This window comes from Genypterus blacodes, unplaced genomic scaffold (assembly GCF_046128005.1).
Source record: "Genypterus blacodes isolate CSIRO-AG114 ecotype Tasmania unplaced genomic scaffold, CSIRO-AGI_Gbla_v1 ptg000040l_1, whole genome shotgun sequence".
NCBI lineage: Eukaryota > Metazoa > Chordata > Actinopteri > Ophidiiformes > Ophidiidae > Genypterus > Genypterus blacodes.
This window is the reverse complement of record NW_027466853.1, coordinates 666115-685842: the sequence shown is the minus strand read 5'-3', so window position 1 is coordinate 685842 and position 19728 is coordinate 666115. Positions and strand designations below refer to the sequence as shown.

At 41.8% G+C, this 19728-nt stretch overlaps 1 protein-coding gene and 1 long non-coding RNA gene across 2 annotated transcripts; one reads left to right on the top strand and one right to left on the bottom strand.

The window, feature by feature from the left end:
- Positions 1 to 281: 281 nt before the first annotated feature.
- LOC142999095 (uncharacterized) lies at positions 282 to 13839 on the top strand. Its single transcript, XR_012963258.1, has 5 exons — positions 282 to 541; positions 1034 to 1300; positions 1556 to 1644; positions 1740 to 1806; positions 13718 to 13839. It is a non-coding gene; the product is annotated as an uncharacterized LOC142999095 (long non-coding RNA).
- On the bottom strand, positions 3355 to 11145 carry LOC142999037 (B-cell receptor CD22-like). The gene is made up of 11 exons (XM_076148428.1): positions 10972 to 11145; positions 10422 to 10503; positions 9596 to 9958; positions 9210 to 9506; positions 8411 to 8662; positions 8068 to 8328; positions 7719 to 7985; positions 7025 to 7321; positions 6855 to 6936; positions 6098 to 6167; positions 3355 to 3950 (listed from the first exon to the last, which is right to left on the bottom strand). The coding sequence occupies exons 1-11, from the start codon at positions 10996 to 10998 to the stop codon at positions 3921 to 3923; spliced, it is 2028 nt and encodes a 675-aa protein (XP_076004543.1). The 5' UTR covers positions 10999 to 11145; the 3' UTR covers positions 3355 to 3920.
- Positions 13840 to 19728: the final 5889 nt, after the last annotated feature.

Sequence of the window (19728 nt, the reverse complement as noted above, 5' to 3'; positions counted from 1 at the left end):
TGAGGAGCAGAGACTTTCTGTTGACAACATCAAGCCAGAGGACAGCGGCTCCTACACATGTGAAGCAACTAACCGGGTTGGTACTGGAAGATCGCAGCCGCTGCAAATTAAAGTTCAATGTGAGTTTCACGTCTCATAGTCCCGTCTACATCTCCTTTAGATTGATGATAGATAGATTTAAATATCAGTTATTAATCTAGTAATTCCTGTCAGACCCAGTCTGAGTGATCTTCATGTACTTTATCTTGCAACTTATGTCTGCTACATGCAGATCGTCCCAAAAACGTGAAGGTGAAAGCTCAGCCTGGTCTCAACGTGAAAGAAAACCAAACACTCCGTCTGGACTGCAGCTCTGAGTCCAACCCAGCAAAGACCTCAGTCACCTGGACCAAGACGAGTGGTGGGAAAGATGAAACCGTCGGGAGAGAAAACACCTTTGTTATCTCGTCAGTCAGTCTGTCTGACGGTGGGCTGTACAGCTGCACAGCCACCAATGACTAAGGAAGTGAGAAATCACAGCAGGAAGAGGTCAAAGTTCAGTGTGAGTATGAAAATGTGGATAAATAGAGATCATGGTGAGGCAGTGGCTCAGTGGGTAGTGCTTCCGCTTGGGAACCGGAGGGTCGCCGGTTCGAGCCCCTGCCGAGGTGCCCCTGAGCAAGGCACTGAACCCTCAATTGCTCCCCCCTCTGCGAAGGGTGGTAATGTAATGTAGGTCGCTTTGGATAAAAGCGTCTGCCAAATGATCGTAATGTAATGTAATCATGAACGATGATACAGTCAGTGTTTACTACAAAATGATGAGATTTCAGTTTAACTCCTGTCTGATACACACGACCATGATCATCTTCTTTTTAATGAAAGCTTGGCAAAGATCAAAAGAGATCCATGAATGGAAATAAGATGGAAATCTGTACATCTGCTGTTTTTGATGTTAATAAATTGTGCAACTTTGAAATTCCTCTCATAAAGCAGCACTTCCAGTCAAATCATTTTGTATGAAGTCCATTTGTCCTCATTTCTTCCTGCTTAGATTCTCCTAAACACACAGAGATCATGAAGAGCACAAACACAGAGCCGGACGGGACGGAGTCAGTGACTCTGAGCTGCAGCAGTCACAGCTTCCCCCCGGTCAGCAGTTATCATTGGTACAGAGTTACGGAAGGTGAAAGCGTGGACCAGTTGGTGTCGGTCCATCATAACCAAACAATCCGCTCAGACGAGCCAGGAAGTTACTACTGCATCTAGACAAATGGACTGGGCCAGAAACGCTCTGAGAGAGTCCAGCTGTTTCTTCACCGTGAGTGCATTCAAAGCTTCACTCTACCACTTTGATCATGCAGGTCAGTTTGGGACTATTGGATTAAAAAGTAAGAACATTGTCATATAGGCCAGCCAGCATAGATGTTGCATTTAAATGATCATGCAGACCAAATTTTGCAAGATCTGTGATTGTCTTGGTGCTTAGTCCTCCACTGGAGTCAGAGCGAGATATTATTGACATATTATGATTTCTCTCTCTCTTCTTGTCTTTCTTTTTTTTCTCTGTCCACAGGAGGATTTGTACAGGCTCTACCCGCCATCATTATGACCCTTATCGCTCTGCTTGTGGTTTCATCCATTTGTCATGTGTACAGGTATGAAGTATGAAGAAAAAAAACAACAATGTGACTTTGAACTTAAAACAATTCAAGCTGGAGCTGAATCAGTTAATTGTCTGCTAATCTGTTCAAGCGCAGGAGAAACAAATCAATTCAACAAGGACGTCTGAACCCACAACCCTGCTGCAGATACATTGGCTTTTTGGTAAACACAATTTCAGACCAATGGCTAATAAATGCATTTAGTAGTAAACAACAACATGGAGCGTGTGTGTGTGCGTGTGTGTGTGTGTGTGTGTGTGTGTAACCCATTCAGGGTTCGCAGGGCGGCACGCCTGGAGGAAATCTGAGTGAACGGAGCCCTTCAGAATCAGAGATGATCTTCTGCCAGAAAAGCCATGCAGCCCTCAGCCCGGACCCTGCAGACCTCAAGCAGACAAACCGTAAGACCACAGCCCCACACACCAGGACAGCCAATCAGACAGCAGTATGGAGACACAGAGAATGATGATGTCAAGTACGCTTCCCTACACTTTGGGGTCAAGCAGAGGTAAAAAAGAAAGACGTTTTATGTGTAAGGACGGAATCGGAAAGAAATGCCTACATTGCCACTTTCACAATATTTGTTTTGTTTTTTTAAGGAATGCACAGACTTCAAAAAAGGGCTAGGACGTTGTGTACGCCAATGTGTCCAAGCCGAAACCTCGTAATAAGGTCAGTGACCAGTGAATCCCATTCTTTACCAGTGTATAGTATCAGGTACAATTTAGTCAGAAAATAAATCCATAAGCAAGTGTATACCTTGAAAAGTACAGTTAGATGTACCGCAAAGTTCACATCTGGTGTCAGGAAGGAAGGAACTGTACACTTGATAACAAAAACAGCAATTGGTCTTAAAGTCGATGGTACCTACTGCTTGTAAAGACATCAAAACAAATGTGCTTAAATTGTTGTGGTCAGGTTGCCATCCTGTTCTAAGTAGTGTTGTATCCAAGTATCTAAACAGCTGTGACGTTATGTTACTATTTAGACTAACAATACTTTCTTTTGAGGCACATCAATCTGCTGAATAATCTCTACAATCCTCCTAGGCGGAACAAACACAAAAGGAGGACTACAGGAACCTCAGAGGCGCCCGAGCTGCCAAGACTCCAGAGTACAACAACGAAACGGACACCAGCGAAGAAGAAGTGGACGTCAACTACTCACAAGTGATGTTCAGGGCAAAGCCGAGTCCTGACAGAGGGAAAAGAGACGACGATGATAATGAAAGTAAAGTATATATTACTACAATATATTTATCTCTATTATCTCCCAGCTTGAGCTCATCTGTGTATACAGCTACATGACTCATTAACGTGCAGTAGAAAGTGACAGATGGGACGAAAGTGAGCTGAATCCTAATTCACGACTCAATTATTCAAATTCAGATATGTACTGGTTTTTATGTACTACATGTTTGTATGTACTGATAAAGAAAACACAAAACGAATGAAGAAAATAAATGTATGCATATATAAAACAGCACCATAACTATAGGATCTCACAGCTTTAGCTCATATGTGTTTGTGGCTTTATGAATCATTAATGTGCAGTAAATGAAAAAATGAAAAAATAATTGAAATTGTAATATGTATTAATTTTTCTGATTTTTAGACAAACACCAACATATTTGTTTTTTAAAATAGTTTTCACAATATAAAACATACTAGAGGGCTTTATATTTTACATTCATTTCAGAAAATGTATCAACATAAATAATCCCAAAAAAATAATACACTATAATAAAGAAAAATACATACAAGTACATATAACAAAATGTCTCTTCTTTTTGAATTCCATCATAACTGACAGTATTTATTTGTGATACGCCGATATCTCCTAATAATATGCAGCTGTATCAGTCTGGCTCCACTGCGTGATGATCAAAGTTGATCCCTCTGTAATTTCTGAATTCCCTTCCTTGAGTAATCTTGGTTACAGGATTAACAAAAACACGGAATGATGTCAACGTGATGTTGCAACTGCAGCGGCTTGACAGTGCATTGTTTCAATGCTTCAACCTAAACTCTTTGTTTGTCTCAGAGTGTCAAAAAAATATGCTTATACTTGAACTTTACAGTTATTAATGAAGAGAATTAAAGCTAACAAATTAGAGCTGTGAAGTTAAATTTAAACAGTCGTCGCCCCCTGGACATGAGCCCCAAGAGTTGACCTGACCTGGCCTCTGTGACCTCTGTGACCTGCCTCCTTATCTGTTCCCTCTCCTCTGCTGCCTCTTGTGGCGTGAAGGCGGATCTCCAGAATGGAAGCGTTGGTTTAAATCACATCCACTTGTAAAGAGCCGGGCTTGGGGGGGGAGAAAGAGGTGAATGTTTGTTGCTTTGCTCACACACACACACACACACACACACACACAGCATGTGTCAAAAACACAAACAACTGTACTTCAAACACACAGCATTTTGGCAACTATTTATAACTCTTATAGGCCTGACAGAACAGAAAGTCCTCCTAAGCTGCACCATCATGCTCATATCTGGAATAAACAAGTCAATTTGCAAAACTTGCATCACCAGTAGTCTCGTCCAGTTTTATGGAATAATAGCGACAATTTTTAATGCATTTAATCAGTGTTTTCCTAACGTCATCAGCCATGGCTCCTTTTCTCCACGACACTGTGTCATTTGAAAGTGGCACCAAGTTTAACTGTTTGGCAACCTTCTTGCCCCACATTATGTGTACCATCTCTTTGGCTAATGGTAAACACAGCTGTTCACCAGCGCTACTATCGGCAGAGGCGGACAGTAACGGAGGACATTTACTTGAGTACTGTACTTAAGTACACTTTTTAGGGATCTGTACTTTACTCGAGTATCATGTTGGGGGAGTACTTATGACTTTTACTCAAGTACATTTGAAAGGCAAATATCGTACTTTTTACTCCGCTACATTTCTATCCATAACCATAAGTACTCGTTACTTTTTCTAGAAAAAAATAAAAATAAAAAAGCGGGGAAACCCTGTGGATTCAGTATTTTGTTGTTTCCTTCTCAAACGTGATTGGATTGTACAGGTGCCACTGACAGGGACAGCCCACTAGCAATCAGGAGAATGTTAGAAAAAATTACGGGGACTTTTACCTTCTGTAAAACGGTTCGGAAAAACTACCTCAGATAATACTCGTCCTGAGCGAATACGACCCTGTAAAAACGTATGTAGGTAGTCCATCATGTCCTGTTTAAACGTAGTTTTCACTGTTTCTCATGCATGGAGGCACTTAAAGACGCCCTCAGTATCGTTGGCAGTCGAAATATAATAGCCTGGGGCAAAACTGAAGTGTTCTGGACATACGAACACCGATAAAAAAAGAAAGTCAAATTTATCAGAGGCCGAGACTTAACCACCACTGTTGATGGGTAATATTTGTCTTCATTAATTATTATCAACTTGTCACACATAGGTTTAGGAATACTGTGTGTGTGTGTGTGTGTGCGCGCGTGTTGTCACACATACACACAAATTAGCTGCATTTTCTTTTCTCTTCTTGCATATAAACCCATTCATTCAAGCACGATTTTATTTTCATAATTTGTTACATTCTTCAAGGTATTAACATTAAAGATTCCATAAAAACTCCATCCAGGAGGTTTCTATATGTAAAGGTAAGCGCTGTGGCAGTAATAGTACAATATTTAGAAAATGTACTCTTGGTACTTGAGTACTTTTAAAAACAAGTACTTCAGTACTTTTACTTAAGAAAACAATGACTGTAGTACTTTTACTTGTACTTGAGTAAAATTTAACAAGCGGTATCTGTACTTTTACTTAAGTAATGAAGCTGTGTACTCCGTCCGCATCTGACTATCAGTAAGGTTAGTAGTGTGCCATGTGCAAACATTTATGAAAGGCTAAACTTATTTTACGTCGCATTTCAATTATCTCATGGTTCAGATATTTTTATTTGATTCCTCCGCATACCAGTACAGTGAGCCCGCGTACCACTGGTGGTACACGTACCACAGTTTGAGAACGGCTGGCTTAGAGAATCTCCTGCTTTAAAGTCACAGTCCAACATTTCAAGTTTCGAAGTGTGGATGACGTTTAGCCTAAATTAACGCTGTTTTGTCTCCGTACTGTCTCCATCCAGATTTTGTCTTTGCACTAAACTAAGTAACGATATGTAACTAACTCAGTAAAACTAAGCTGGAATAAACAAAACACATCCAGGATTTATAATCATTCCTTTAATTTCTTATTTTCATTTCTTTACTTAAAAATATTTGAGCTGCCAAGGGTTCTGCAGATAAAAAGCATAATGCTAACTTTGGTACAATACATCAAATGGCAACATAACTAACTAACTATGAGATTAAGTGATGATTCTGATTTTGTTATTTGATGCTTGTCAGCAACACGCACACACACATTCCTGAAAATGTTTCTATTTTGTACGCCTGGATCAAACATATGTGTTTCTGGACACACACACTCACCCCATCAGCTTCTAAAGCGTGTGAGGAGTCCACCAACCCCTTGTCAGGTGCGTGGCAGCATCTCCTCTTCCTGAAAGCAAAAGGAAAAATTCTCTAAATTGACGACCATATTTACCTCCACTAAGGGTGTGCGTGACACACACACACACACACAGACACACACACACACACACACACACACACACACACACACACACACACACACACACACACACACACACACACACACACACGAACCCATTACATTCCGGCTGTAATAACTACTTATACATTGTAGCCCACAACTTTTAAGTCATAGAATCTAAATTGTGGATTCTTTGGGTCTTCCTGAACAAAATCCAACAAAGATTTGTTGTACCTTGTCCTACAATTTTGGATCATTTGTGGGAAGATGACAACAAAATTTACTTGCAGAATGTCTGAGCTGAACCGACCAAAAGTAGCATACCAGGACGCGGCTCATTCCACAAAAAGTGCTTGATACTTAGGCAAAGAATTCAATATAACTCGACCTGATGGTGGCGCTATAACTCCAAAGAATACACTTTGTCAATAACTTTTTACCCTGACATGGTATCTCATTGTCATGAGACAGAATAATAAATTTGAGGAAAACGCTGCCTTGGCGGAGGTATGTAGTTAGAAATGTTTGTGGGCGCCGTGTCCATCTATCGCCAGGATGCTAAATGTTCACACGAAATTAAGAGGAGCCTGGAATTGAACCATCCACCCTGGTATCATTGAGTTTGTTTCTCACCTGTGAATGAACAGCTGCAGCACCAGCAGCAGCACCAGAGCTCCCAGAGCAGAACCAATCACTATGGACATGGTGTGGAGCTCTGAAAGATCCCAACAACACAAACATGGTGACACCAAGAAGGAACAGATGATGCAAGTGAAACGCTAAGAAAGTGCAGACTTCTCTACCTGTCTCAAAGTAGCTCACAGACACATTCAGCATCAACCTATCAGAGCCCAGTGAGTTGATGCTGAGGCAGACAATGGACAGTGCCTCTTCATCCACTTGGCTGAAGGTGATGACGCTCCTCGTGCCCACGCTCCCTAAAGGCTCCTCTGTGGTCAGGAGGTCAGAGAAGCTATTGCCAAGCCCCCCAGCCACTTGCCAGTCCAGGGAGGGTGGCGGGTTTCCGTGACTGTCACAGGTGCAGCGGATCTCAGATGAAAGTCTGACGCAGCCGGAGGAGGGCAGCACCTCCGCAGCAACTGAGGGGAGAAGAACATGTGTTTGAGTTATACCTACTGTATATAAGGGACTGACAAACTCGTGTCAACAATATTCTTCTATAATCAAAAGTACGAGGGGCTACTTGTGGACACCTGGAAATCCAATACTGTGTAGAACTGTGAATTTTTGGAGCGTTTGGAATGAAACCCTGAAAATTCTGAACTGGATATTGAAGGTTGTCCAATCCGTGAAATCCTTTTTAACTTAGAAACCTTGTAGATCTTAATTTATGGACACATGTAAGGTTTGTTTGAATGATTCCATACTTCTGTATGTTCTCGGGCCTCTTTACCATTTCTAAAACACTCGAGATAATGTAGACTGTGTTGTGGCAAAACTAAGTCTGATAATCAGATGACTGAAACTGAAACTCACACGTTACATTGATGCTGACAGGTCCAGAGTTTCCACCTCCGTGGACATTCGCAGCTTCACAGCGATATTTGTCCTTGGACAGTTTGGTTACCATAAATGTGAAGTTGCCCTCTAACCCAACCATCTCCTCCTTCTCTCCGTCCGCTCTGTACCAGGTGAAGTTCTCTGCTGCTGGGTTTGCAGCGGTTCTGCAGGTCAGATTCACAGAAGTACCGGCGAGCAGTGAACCAGAGGGGTCCACCAGCACCCAGGTGTTTTTCGGGGGATCTGAGAGAAAGAGAACAGTTGTTTCTGCGGTTGTTTGTTTTTTGTTCTGGGCTTTGTTGCTTGTTGTGTTATATGAACTCACATTGAACGTCCAGTAGAACTGTTGGTGATGTTTGTCCTCCGAGCTGGTTTGTTGCCTTGCACCTGTAGCCTCCAGTGTGGCTCGGGTCGGCTAGGGTTAAGACCAAGGTAGACCCGGACTCTCTGGTGTCCTGGTCGTCCCTGAACCAGGTGTAGTTCATCACTTTTGGGTTTGCGCGACTGCTACAGGTCAGAGTAACTGAAGTACCCTCCAGCACAGGACTGGCTGGCTCCACGATGACTGAAGTCTCCTTGGGTGGAACTTGAGAGCAGACAGAAACACCAGCATGAGTTGTGGGACAGTTTAGCGTGTGGTATCTATTTGTGTGATCATTCTTACTCACATAGTAAGTCTATCTGGGTGACCGGTGAGCTCTGGTTCCCAATTCTGTTGCTGGTCATGCAGTAAAATTGCTCATCTGAAGCGTTGGTTACAAGCCAATACTTTGAACCCACCGCTGTGACCTGATCTCCATCCACTTTATACCAGGTGTAGCTGCTCACAGATGGGTTTGCGTCTGCACTGCAGGTCAGAACCATCCAGCTGCCTTCTCGCACTGGACCAGGGTCACTCACTGAGGTGTCTTTTGGTGGATCTGGAAGAGCATTTTGAAGATCTTCTTAAAGGACATGTTTTTTTTTTTGGTTTCTTCTTTGATCTAAACCATATCATTTCGTTTGTTGTGCTCCCAGGCAAAATGAAAGCGTTATGTCGCTCTAAAACCCCCAAAAATCCCTTTTTTCTATACACAAGTTGTGTAAATACCTTCTGTTGCAAAATGTGAAGTGAAAATTAGATGTAGAAACCCTATTTGTTACTTCGTACTTGTCCTGTATTCAAAGTCCCCTATAGCAGTTCCTTTTATAGATCTAAATAGACGTGTGGAGTGTCGGTTGAAGATACAGATTCTTGTAATCGCAAGAATAAATGCCACAGTGAGGAAGGAGAAATTATTCTACTTTCAATGGGGAAGTACAGTTATTAAGCAAAAATATCTGTTATATATATATATATATATATATTTATATATATATTTCTTCCATGCACACAGAAATGTCCTTGTTTGGCATGTCGATGATCGTAGTACAAAATCCTCCAGCAAGCAGTGCTCAAGTGGGTTGAGATCAAACCAACGAACTCACAAAGAATGCTGATAGTCAGGTTGCTTCCATACAAGAGGTCGCTGTTGCCTCCTTGTCGCTTGTAGAGAGCAGCACAGGAGATCTTCTGCTGGTGGTGACGGTAAGAAGCTGTGAAGTTCATAACAGAGGTTACAGCTGCATCACCCACTTCATCCTCAGTGTCACCCAAACTGGGCGTCCATGTGAGGGCTGGAAGTAGAATGGGACAGGGAGCTACGGCAGAGCAGGTCAGCCGCAACGGAGAACCTGACTCTACCTCCAGACTGGATGGAGTTATGGAAGGCCCCGGCAGGGATTCTGAGGGGTGAAACAATGAAGAACTGTTAAGAAAATTGTTTATGTGTACAAAAACAGAGAAGAACTGAACAACGTGAGAAGACAAAGACCTCGCATTTGGATTAAGACAGGTGTTTGGAAGTTGAACCTTGTGTTTGGGTTGTTACAGTGAAGTGTGAACTCATAATATTCATCGTGGGAAAATGGAAGGTTGTAGAAGATGGTGGTACAATCCTTCTCGCGCAAATTCCCTCTTAAGTGTCCTTGTACAATGTTTGAGTTTGTCTCTTCTCCAGTCAGGCTGGAATCGAAGACCTGTCTTCCTGGGCTCTTCCAAATGGCTTTACATGAATCGTCAAGGAGCGAATCCAATTGTGAGGGCAATGTGAACCTGCAGGGGATCATCACACAGGATCCATCGAGTCCCCTCACGTTCCTGGGCATGAACACTGCCCAATTCTGGCAGGATATCCCTGAGGGGAGAGAAGAAAGGCTATAAATGTAATGCAATTTAAGTGCCTTAAAGTGAACAATCACAGTCCAAAAATAACTCAACGTGCCTCCTACGTATATCTCCACAGCATTCTATGTTTTCTAAGTTACTATTGGTTAGCAATCCGTGACAATACACAGAGGTTTCTGGGTGAAATGTTACAGGAAACCACTTTCTGATGCAAAAGGAATGAATTTCACTACACATGTGACTTCACGAAGAGGAGCTTCTAGAGGCTTTGTTACATGTTACATGTAACAAGTTCAGTGGATCCATAAGGGCTCATTCACCTTCTGAACTGGTAAGAGACCAATGGCAAATACAAAACAAACTTCAAATTACCTATGGAAGTTGAATTGGAAGAGAGGCAGAATTCAGCTTTTTGTGACATTTATTCAGTTCACATGATTTGTTGATCAAATATAGAATATAGAACATCTGACCTTGGAGCAGACAGCATATGAGCAAAACGTTAACAGTCGCACTCATGCTTTTGTCAGGTTGATGATCCCACACAGAGACCAGCTGGAAACACAGCAGCGGTCATTTCATTTAGAAATTGACTTGAATCAGGAATTTGTGGAATTTTAGTTTTCATATTCAAGATAATTCTCAATTTTGTTTGTATAATGTTTCAAAGTTGCAGTGAAAAAGTACTGAATATACTAAATGGACCTTATTGTTTCAAAATAAGCACTAATGACATCATACAGTTGGACATATTTTAGAACAATGCAGCCAAGAAACACTGTAATATTAACTAAATTAAAATAGCTGTTATGTATTGAGGGAAAACTATGAAGACTCCCTTAAAAATTAATTCTAATACATAAACATTTTAACTTTCAAGTTAATTCAAGTGAATAGGAAATGAGAATTTACATACATACACTTGACTGGATTATTGTATGGAGAAAACTTTAAGAAAATGCTTTATCATAAATATTTCACGACACAATCATCCATGGGTGTTTCCTAGAGATAAAGTTTTACCTTAAATCCAAGGATGAGCTTCAGCATACGGAGTCCTTCTGGATAAATATGAGGGAAACAACACAGTGGCAAAGCTGCCTTGACAAAGGAGTGAATCTAAAGGAGTGAATCTAAAGGAGTGGATCTTAAGGAGTGGATCTTAAGGAGTGAATGAAGGTTTCACCAGCACTGAATGATCAGAGGTTCACATCCAAACTCTCAGTCTCCTCAGACTGGTGATGGTTCTGGTTGGGGTGGGGGGGTGGTGGGGGGGGTGGGGGGGTGGGGGGTGGTGGGGGCAATAAAGCTGTTGGCCAATAAAGAGGAAATGAACACACTTTGTGCTGCTGCAAGAGCACTGTGAGTAAAGACATGACAGGAAATATGTCTTCATACGCTGTGACACAGACAGTCACATTTACATTCAAGCTTAACTGAACATAACTGAAACACTCCAGCAGATGGCAGTATATTATTGTATCAAGAATTCATTTATATTGAATAAATTGAATAAATAACCAATTGAGGATGTTGTGTCTTTTGTTGCTTGTGTGTTAACAGTTGCTTTGGCTTGTTTTAATAAAAATCTGCAGTCATTAAATCAGGAATAACTCACACACACTTGAACTCACCTCAGGTCACTTAAACACGGATGCATCACTGCGGCAAGCAAGTTTCAAACCTCTGCAAATAAAATCTCAGTGTATTTGTATACAATATCAGGTGTTAGTTTGCCAAATCAACAAGCTTTTTATTCATTTTTAAAGTCTACTTTCAATGTGCATTTGATATCATATCAGACTATTACTCATGTTTTTGTAAATGGTGAGCATGAGAGATGGACGTTTAGAGTTTAAAGACACTAAAAGTGAGACCAAACTAAATCAAAGTAAAGATTAAATAGTGCAGTAATAACAGTGTGTACCTTCATCTTTATATCAAACCCAGATACATTTTCAAATAACTTAATCCATGAAAATGGATTAACTGTATGTTTTTCTTTATGAAAATAAAGATATATACCATGTGGACATTAGAAGAGGAACGCCAAGTAAACTAGGAAGTAAAGTACATTTATATAAATCATTACATTGAGCTGGTGTATGCAGGCGGTTCATAATTTTACTGTAATACATAAAAGAATCAAATTGAAAATGTAGCCAAATAACAAGATAGGCTTGTGAACTGAAAGCATCCAGACACTTTGAGGAGTCACAAGGCTGCAACTTGCAATGTAAATGTAAAAGAATCAAATCCATCTCAGGTTTGATTCCGCTGTCATTTATTGTTCATATTTTGCACGTTGTTTTATGAGGATGTTATCTTAGAAATAAGAAATACTGTATGAAGGCATCTTCTAACACAATTGATGAGAGGCTGGTAATGACCTGCACACCTTCTTCCTCTCCACAGATCCACCAACCAGACTGAAGCTCACTATGGTCACTGAGGTCACAGAGGTGCAGCTCATCACAGTCGTCTGCACTGTGGAGAGCTTCCCACCGTACACTCTTACTCTGATACGCTCCTACCAGCTGAACAGTGTTTCAGTTGCTCATTCCAGTGATTTCCCTCCCAATGAACTCCATCACACATTTAATGTAACTTCAGCTGAACCAGGCTTATACACTTGAAACGCTAAAAACAGTGAAGGTTCGAGAACGAGCACACAAAGGGAGCTTGTGGTGAAATGTGAGTGATCTTCTTCATTTAAATATCAGTTATTAATCTAGTAATTCCTGTCGGACCCAGTCTGAGTGATCTTCATGTAGGAAGTGAGAAATCACAGCAGGAAGAGGTCAAAGTTCAGTGTGAGTATGAAAATGTGGATAAATAGAGATCATGAACGTTGATACAGTCAGTGTTTACTACAAAATGATGAGATTTCAGTTTAACTCCTGTCTGATACACACGACCATGATCATCTTCTTTTTAATGAAAGCTTAGCAAAGATCAAAAGACATCCATGAATGGAAATAAGATGGAAATCTGTACATCTGCTGTTTTTGATGTTAATAAATTGTGCAACTTTTTTAATTTGTAAAAGGTCCTCTCATAAAGCAGCACTTCAAGTCAAATCATTTTGTATGAAGTCCATTTGTCCTCATTTCTTCCTGCTTAGATTCTCCTAAACACACAGAGATCATGAAGAGCACAAACACAGAGCCGGACGGGACAGAGTCAGTGACTCTGTGCTGCAGCAGTCGAAGCTTCCCCCCCGGTCAGCAGTTATCATTGGCACAAAGTTACGGAAGGTGAAAGCCAGGACAAGTTGGTGTCAACCCATCAGAACCAAACAATCCGCTCAGACGAACCGGGAAGTTACTACTGCATCTGGAGTCAGAGCGGAATATTAATAATATATAAATACTTTGATTCTCTCTCTCTTCTTGTCTTTCTTTTCTTTCTCTGTCCAAAGGAGGATTTGTACCCGCCATCATTATGCCCCTTATTGCTCTGCTTGTGGTTTCATCCATTTGTCTTGTGTACAGGTATGAAAAAAAAAAAGAATGTGACTTTGAACTTAAAACAATTCAAACAGGAGCTGAATCAGTGAATTGTCTGCTAATCTGTTCAGGCGCAGGAGAAACAAATCAATTCAACAAGGACGTCTGAACCCACAACCCTGCTGCAGATACTTTGGCTTTTTGGTAAACACATTTTCAGACCAATGGCTAATAAATGCGTTAAGTAGAAAACAACAACATGGGGCGTGTGTGTGTGTGTGTGTGTCTGTGTGTGTGTGTAACCTGTTCAGGGTTCGCAGGGCGGCACCCCTGGAGGAAATCTGAGTGAATCTGGCAGGACGGAGCCCTTCAGAATCAGAGATGATCTTCTGCCAGAAAAGCCATGCGGCCCTCAGCCACGACCCTGCAGACCTCGAGCAGACAAAACCGTAAGACCACAGCACCACACACCAGGACAGCCAATCAGACAGCAGTATGGAGATACAGAGAATGATGATGTCAAGTACGCTTCCCTACACTTTGGGGTCAAGCAGAGGTAAAAAAAGATGTTTTATATGTAAAGACAGAATCGGAAAGAAATGCCTGCATCACCACTTTCACAATATTGGATTGTTTTTTTTGCATAGGAATGCACAGACTCCAAAAGAGTGTGAGGACGTTGTGTACGCCAATGTGTCCAAGCCGAAACCTCGTAATAAGGTCAGTGACCAGTGAATCCCATTCTTTACCAGTGTCACAGCAGGATTACACCTTTGGAATGAGGTTGTATAGTATCAGGTACAATTTAGTCAGAAAAGAAATCCATAAGCAAGCGTATACCTTGAAAAGTACAGTTAGACGTACCGCAAAGTTCACATCTGGTGTCAGGAAGGAAGGAACTGTACACTTGAGTACAAAAACAGCAATTGGTCTTGAAGTCGATGGTACCTACTGCTTGTAAAGACATCAAAACAAATGTGCCTAAATTGTTGAGGTCAGGTTGCCATCCTGTTCTAAGTAGTGTTGTTTTCAAGTATCTGAACAGCTGTGACGTTATGTTACTATTTAGACTATCAATACTTTCTTTTGAGGCACATCAATCTGCTGAATAATCTCTACAATCCTCCTAGGCTGAACAAACACAAAAGGAGGACTACGAGAACCTCAGAGGAGCCCGAGCTGCCAAGACTCCAGAGTACAACAACGAAACGGACACCAGCGAAGAAGAAGTGGACGTCAACTGCTCACAAGTGATGTTCAGGGCAAAGCCGAGTACTGACAGAGGGAACGAGACGACGATGATGATGATGAGGAAGAGACGCAGTACACTCGGGTCAACATCTGAACGTACATAAAGTATATATTACTACAATATATTTATCTCTATTATCTCCCAGCTTGAGCTCATATGTGTATACAGCTACATGACTCATTAACGTGCAGTAGAAAGTGACAGATGGGACGAAAGTGAGCTGAATCCCAATTCACGACTCAATTATTCAGATTGAGATATGTACTGGTTTTTATGTACTATATGTTTGTATGTACTGATAAAAAAACACAAAACAAATTAAGAAAAACAATGTATATCTATATAAAACAGCACCATAACTATAGGATCTCACAGCTTTAGCTCATATGTGTTTGTGGCTTTATGAATCATTAATGTGCAGTAAATTAAAAAATGAAACATAATTGAAATTGTAATATGTATGAATTTTTCAGTTTTTTTGGACGAACACCAACATATTTGTTTTTTAAAATAGTTTTCACAATATAAAACATACTAGAGGGCTTTATATTTTACATTTATTTCAGAAAATGTATCAACATAAATAATACAAAAAAAAAAATTACACTAATAATAATAATACATAAAATATAACAAAATGTCTCTCCTTTTTGAATTCCATCATGACTGACAGTATTGATCTGTGACACACCGATATCTCCTAATAATATGCAGCTGTATCAGTCTGGCTCCACTGCCTGATGATCAAAGTTGATCCCTCTGTAATTTCTGAATTTCCTTCCTTGAGTAATCTTGGTTACAGGATTAACAAAAACACGGAATGATGTCAACATGATATTGCAACTGCAGCGGCTTGATGGTGCATTGTTTCACTGCTTCAACCTGAGCTCTTTGTTAGCCTCAAAGTATCAAAATATGAAATATAAAATATCCTTTATACTTGAACTCTTAACTCATAAATAGCTTTACAGTTATGAATGAAGAGAATTCTAGATAACGAATTAGAGCTGTGAAGGTAAATTTAAATAGTCGTCGTCACCTGGACATGAGCGCCAAGAGTTGGCCTGACCTGACCTCTGTGACCTCCGTGACCCCCATGAGCCCTAACGTCTGTCCCCGGTGTAGGCTGCAGCCTCCTTATCTGTTCCCTCTCCTCTGCTGCCTCGTGTGGTGCGAAGGAGGATCTCCAGAATGGACACGTTAGTTTAAATCACATCCACTTGTTTTGTTTTGTTTTTTTTGAAATTTGTTTTTATTAAAGCAGATATTGTACATGACATTGTGCATACAGGTGAAGGGAATTTTGGAGATCATTTTTTATATAGAAAGAGGGGAAAGAGGAGAGAGAGAGATAGAGAGAAGGAAGGCAGGTTGTGATATCCCTACTATTGTTGTTGAACTTTATACATAGACCCTGAGGTAAAATACAAGTGGGCTTGAGTTGCAATGAAGTCATAGGGTACATACAGAACTTACAGGATGACGTCAAACAGCAATGTAGGTTAGAACAAATCGCATCATAGGTTGTGATAGAGAGAGAGAGAGAGATAGGGGAGAAACAAACAGGAAATGAAAAAAAACAAAGAGATGGCATCCCGCCCCGAAACCCCACCAAACCCCACATTCATACAACCCCGCATTCACACACCCGCCTGAAATGCAAAATAAAAAGATAAAATAAAATAAAAAGGATCTGATCTGTGTTCTGGTAATCAGTCACTGGTCTGGCATAGCCTGTAGATCTGAGAAATAGGAGAGAAAAGGTTGCCATCTCTGATAGAATTTACCAGTGTGGTTCCTCATAGTGCATTTGATTTTCTCGAGTCTAAGAAAGTACATTGTATCCTTAAGCCATTGCGAAATAGAGGGAGGGGTGAGGGATTTCCAATGTAGGAGCAGGTGTCGCCTGGCAAGCAAAGAGGTGAACATGATGATTTCCTTTTGTGGGGTGTTAAAACGGTGTAGGTCATACGGAGTGACGAAGATGGCAATATAAGGGGAGGGTAGAATTTGTATTCCCAATATGGTGGACAGTGTGTTGAAGTAACCCGCCCAGTAGTTGAGGAGCCTGGGGCAAAGAAAAAACATGTGGCTTAAGTTACAGTGAGGCATCAAACATCTATTACAATTCATCGTCATCTACGTCTGTACACATTTCAGCCAATCTGGATTTAGAGAAGTGGACCCTGTGCACGACCTTGAACTGGATAAGAGCGAGACGGGCACAGGATGAGGCAGTATGCAGGTTGCGTATGATATCGTCCCACCAGTCTATGTTTGAGTTTGAGTTCAGTCTCCCAAGCAGCCCGTGTTTTCGAGTTACATAGGTCCCCGAGGTCCAGAATACGGCTGTAAATCTCAGATATAGTCCCACTTGGGGGAGTCCTGAACGATACCAGGTCTTCCCACATGAGTTGAGGGGGAGGGGAGGGGAAGTTTTGGAATTGGCTGCAGGCAAAGTGTCTGATTTGCAAGTACCTAAATAATTGGTTAGCAGGTAGTCTGAGTTCAGTTGACAGCTTGGAGAAGCTGTTGAAACTGCTATCAGAGTACAGGTCAAGGAAACATTGTATGCCTTGGTGATGCCATGCTGAGAAGGAAGAGTCCAAGAAAGAAGGCGGGAACAGGTGGTTGTTGCGTATTGGACCCAGGGTGGAGGCGTTTACGAATTTAAAGTGTTTCCTGAATTGGTACCAAATCATTAGAGTATTACGAACAACAGGGTTCTTAGTGAATGGGAAATGGTTGGGAGGGACGAGTAGATCAGGGCAGTGGCGGAAGGAGGGGAAGGAGCACGATTGGGCTTCGAGCCTGCACCAAGGTAGCTCAGGGGAATTCACCCAGTAGCAGAGTTTGTCAATATGGAATGCCCAATAATAGGATTGGAGATTTGGAAGGGCGAGACCCCCACTGAACTTACATCTTTGTAGTAGTGTTTTGCGGATCCTTGGAGGCTTCGCACCCCAGATGAAGGCGCTGATCATTTTGTCTAACGAGTCAAAGAAGAGTTTCGGAAGGAATAGAGGAAGAGATTGAAACAGGTAAAGGAATCTCGGCAGAACGTTCATTTTGATCATGTTTATTTTCCCAATTAAGGAGAGCGGTAAACTGTTCTATCTAAGAAAGTCAGTTTTCAGGGTTGAAGTGAGCGCGGTGAAGTTGGCGGGCAGGAGGTCAGAGAATGAACGGGTCACATTGATGCCGAGATACTTACACCCCGAGCTACTGAGGTTAAAGGGGTGGTCTGTTTGGCGGAGTTGCAAACTTAAAGTGTTAATGGGGGAACACTCGCTCTTAGAAATGTTGATTTTGGATGTGTCAAGGATGGACAGGACAGCTGGAAGACTAGATATGGGGTCATCTAGGTAGAGCAACGAGTAAGCCATTACGGAGTACGCCTTTAAAGAGAGTGGAAGATTGTAATGAGATGGCCAATGGTTCGATGGCCAGGGCAAAGAGGAGTGGAGATAGGGGGCAGCCCTGGCGGGTCCCCCGTTGTAGTGTGAAGTAGTCTGAACGAATATTGTTTGTGTGGACACTAGCCTGTAGTGATGAGTATAATAATCTGATCCAGCTGCTGAATTTGTCTCCGAAGCCAAAATGCTTCAGTACTGCAAATAGGTATTCCCATTCTACCCTGTTGAAGGCTTTTTCAGCGTCCAGGGAGATTACAATCTCTGGTGAGGATACAGAGTGAGAGGAGTGGATAATATTGAGAAGGGTGCGAGTGTTAAAAAATAATTGTCGCCCTTTAATAAAACCATTTTGTTCTTTTGAAATAATAGTGGGGACGACTCTTTCCAGGCGAAGAGCGATCGTTTTGGCCAAGATCTTAACATCAGCGTTTAAAAGGGATAGGGGTCTGTAGGAGCCACAGGCGGTGGGGTCTTTGTCTATTTTGAGGAGGAGTGCTATTGAAGCTTGACGCAGCGTGGGTGGGAGTGTACCTTTCTCTAGTGATTCATTAAACATGGCCAGGAGTAGGGGTGCGAGTTTAGTGTTGAATTTCTTGAAAAACTCTATGGGAAATCCGTCGGGGGCCAGGTGCTTTATTGGATTGCATGGCTCTGATTGCGGAGAGTAGTTCTTCAACGGAAATTGAAGAATCCAGAGCTATCACAGTGTCGGAGTTGATCATTGGGAAATTGAGGTTGGCAAGGAACTGAGTCATCTCATGTATTGTCTGAGGGAAACTCAGACTTGTAAAGGGAGCGGTAGAATGATCTAAATGTGGCGTTTTTTTCCACGGGGTCAGTAGTGGGGGTGTTTGATATGGTGCAGATCTTGGGTATCAGACGGGAGGTGGATTTTGTTTTAGACTGGTGTGCTAGTAGACGACTGGACTTGTCGCCATCTTCATAGTGAGTAGCACGCGATTGTAGTAGTAGGCGCTCGGTATCCTTGTTGGTTATAAGATCAAATTCGGTCTGGAGGTTAAGGCATTTCTTGAGAAGTTCTGGGGAGGGGCCGGATGCGCACTGCTGATCAAGGGAGGAGATGGCAGCGGAGAGATTTTTAACCTTGGTGTTGTATTTTTTCCTGGAGTGAGAGGAGTAGGAAATAATTTGGCCTCTAAGGACTGCTTTCAGCGACTCCCAGAGCAACGAGTGTGAGGTAGAGTAGTTTTTGTTGAATGAAAGAAAGTCGTCAATGGAATTAGAGATCTTGTTGCAGAATGTGTTACCTGCCAGCAGTAATGAGTTAAATCTCCACAGGCGAGGGGAGGATTGGTATGTAGCCAATTGAATGTCTAATAAAAAGGGGTGCATGGTCAGAGATTAAGATGCCTAGGTAATCAGAGGAAGCGACGCAGGATTTGAGAGAGTTGTCTATGAGAAAGTAATCTATCCTAGAGTATGAATTGTGTACCTGGGAAAAGAATGAGAACTTTTTGAGCGAGGGGTTGCGAAGTCTCCAAGGATCGATCAGGCCGTTCTGGGAAGCAAAGTCAGAGAACGCTTTGGCCATTGCTGACAGAGAAGAAGTGCGGGGGTGTGAGCGTTCTAGTGCTGGGTCCAGTACGCAATTGAAGTCGCCACCAAGTATTAACTGATGGGTGTTTAGGTGAGGAATGATACT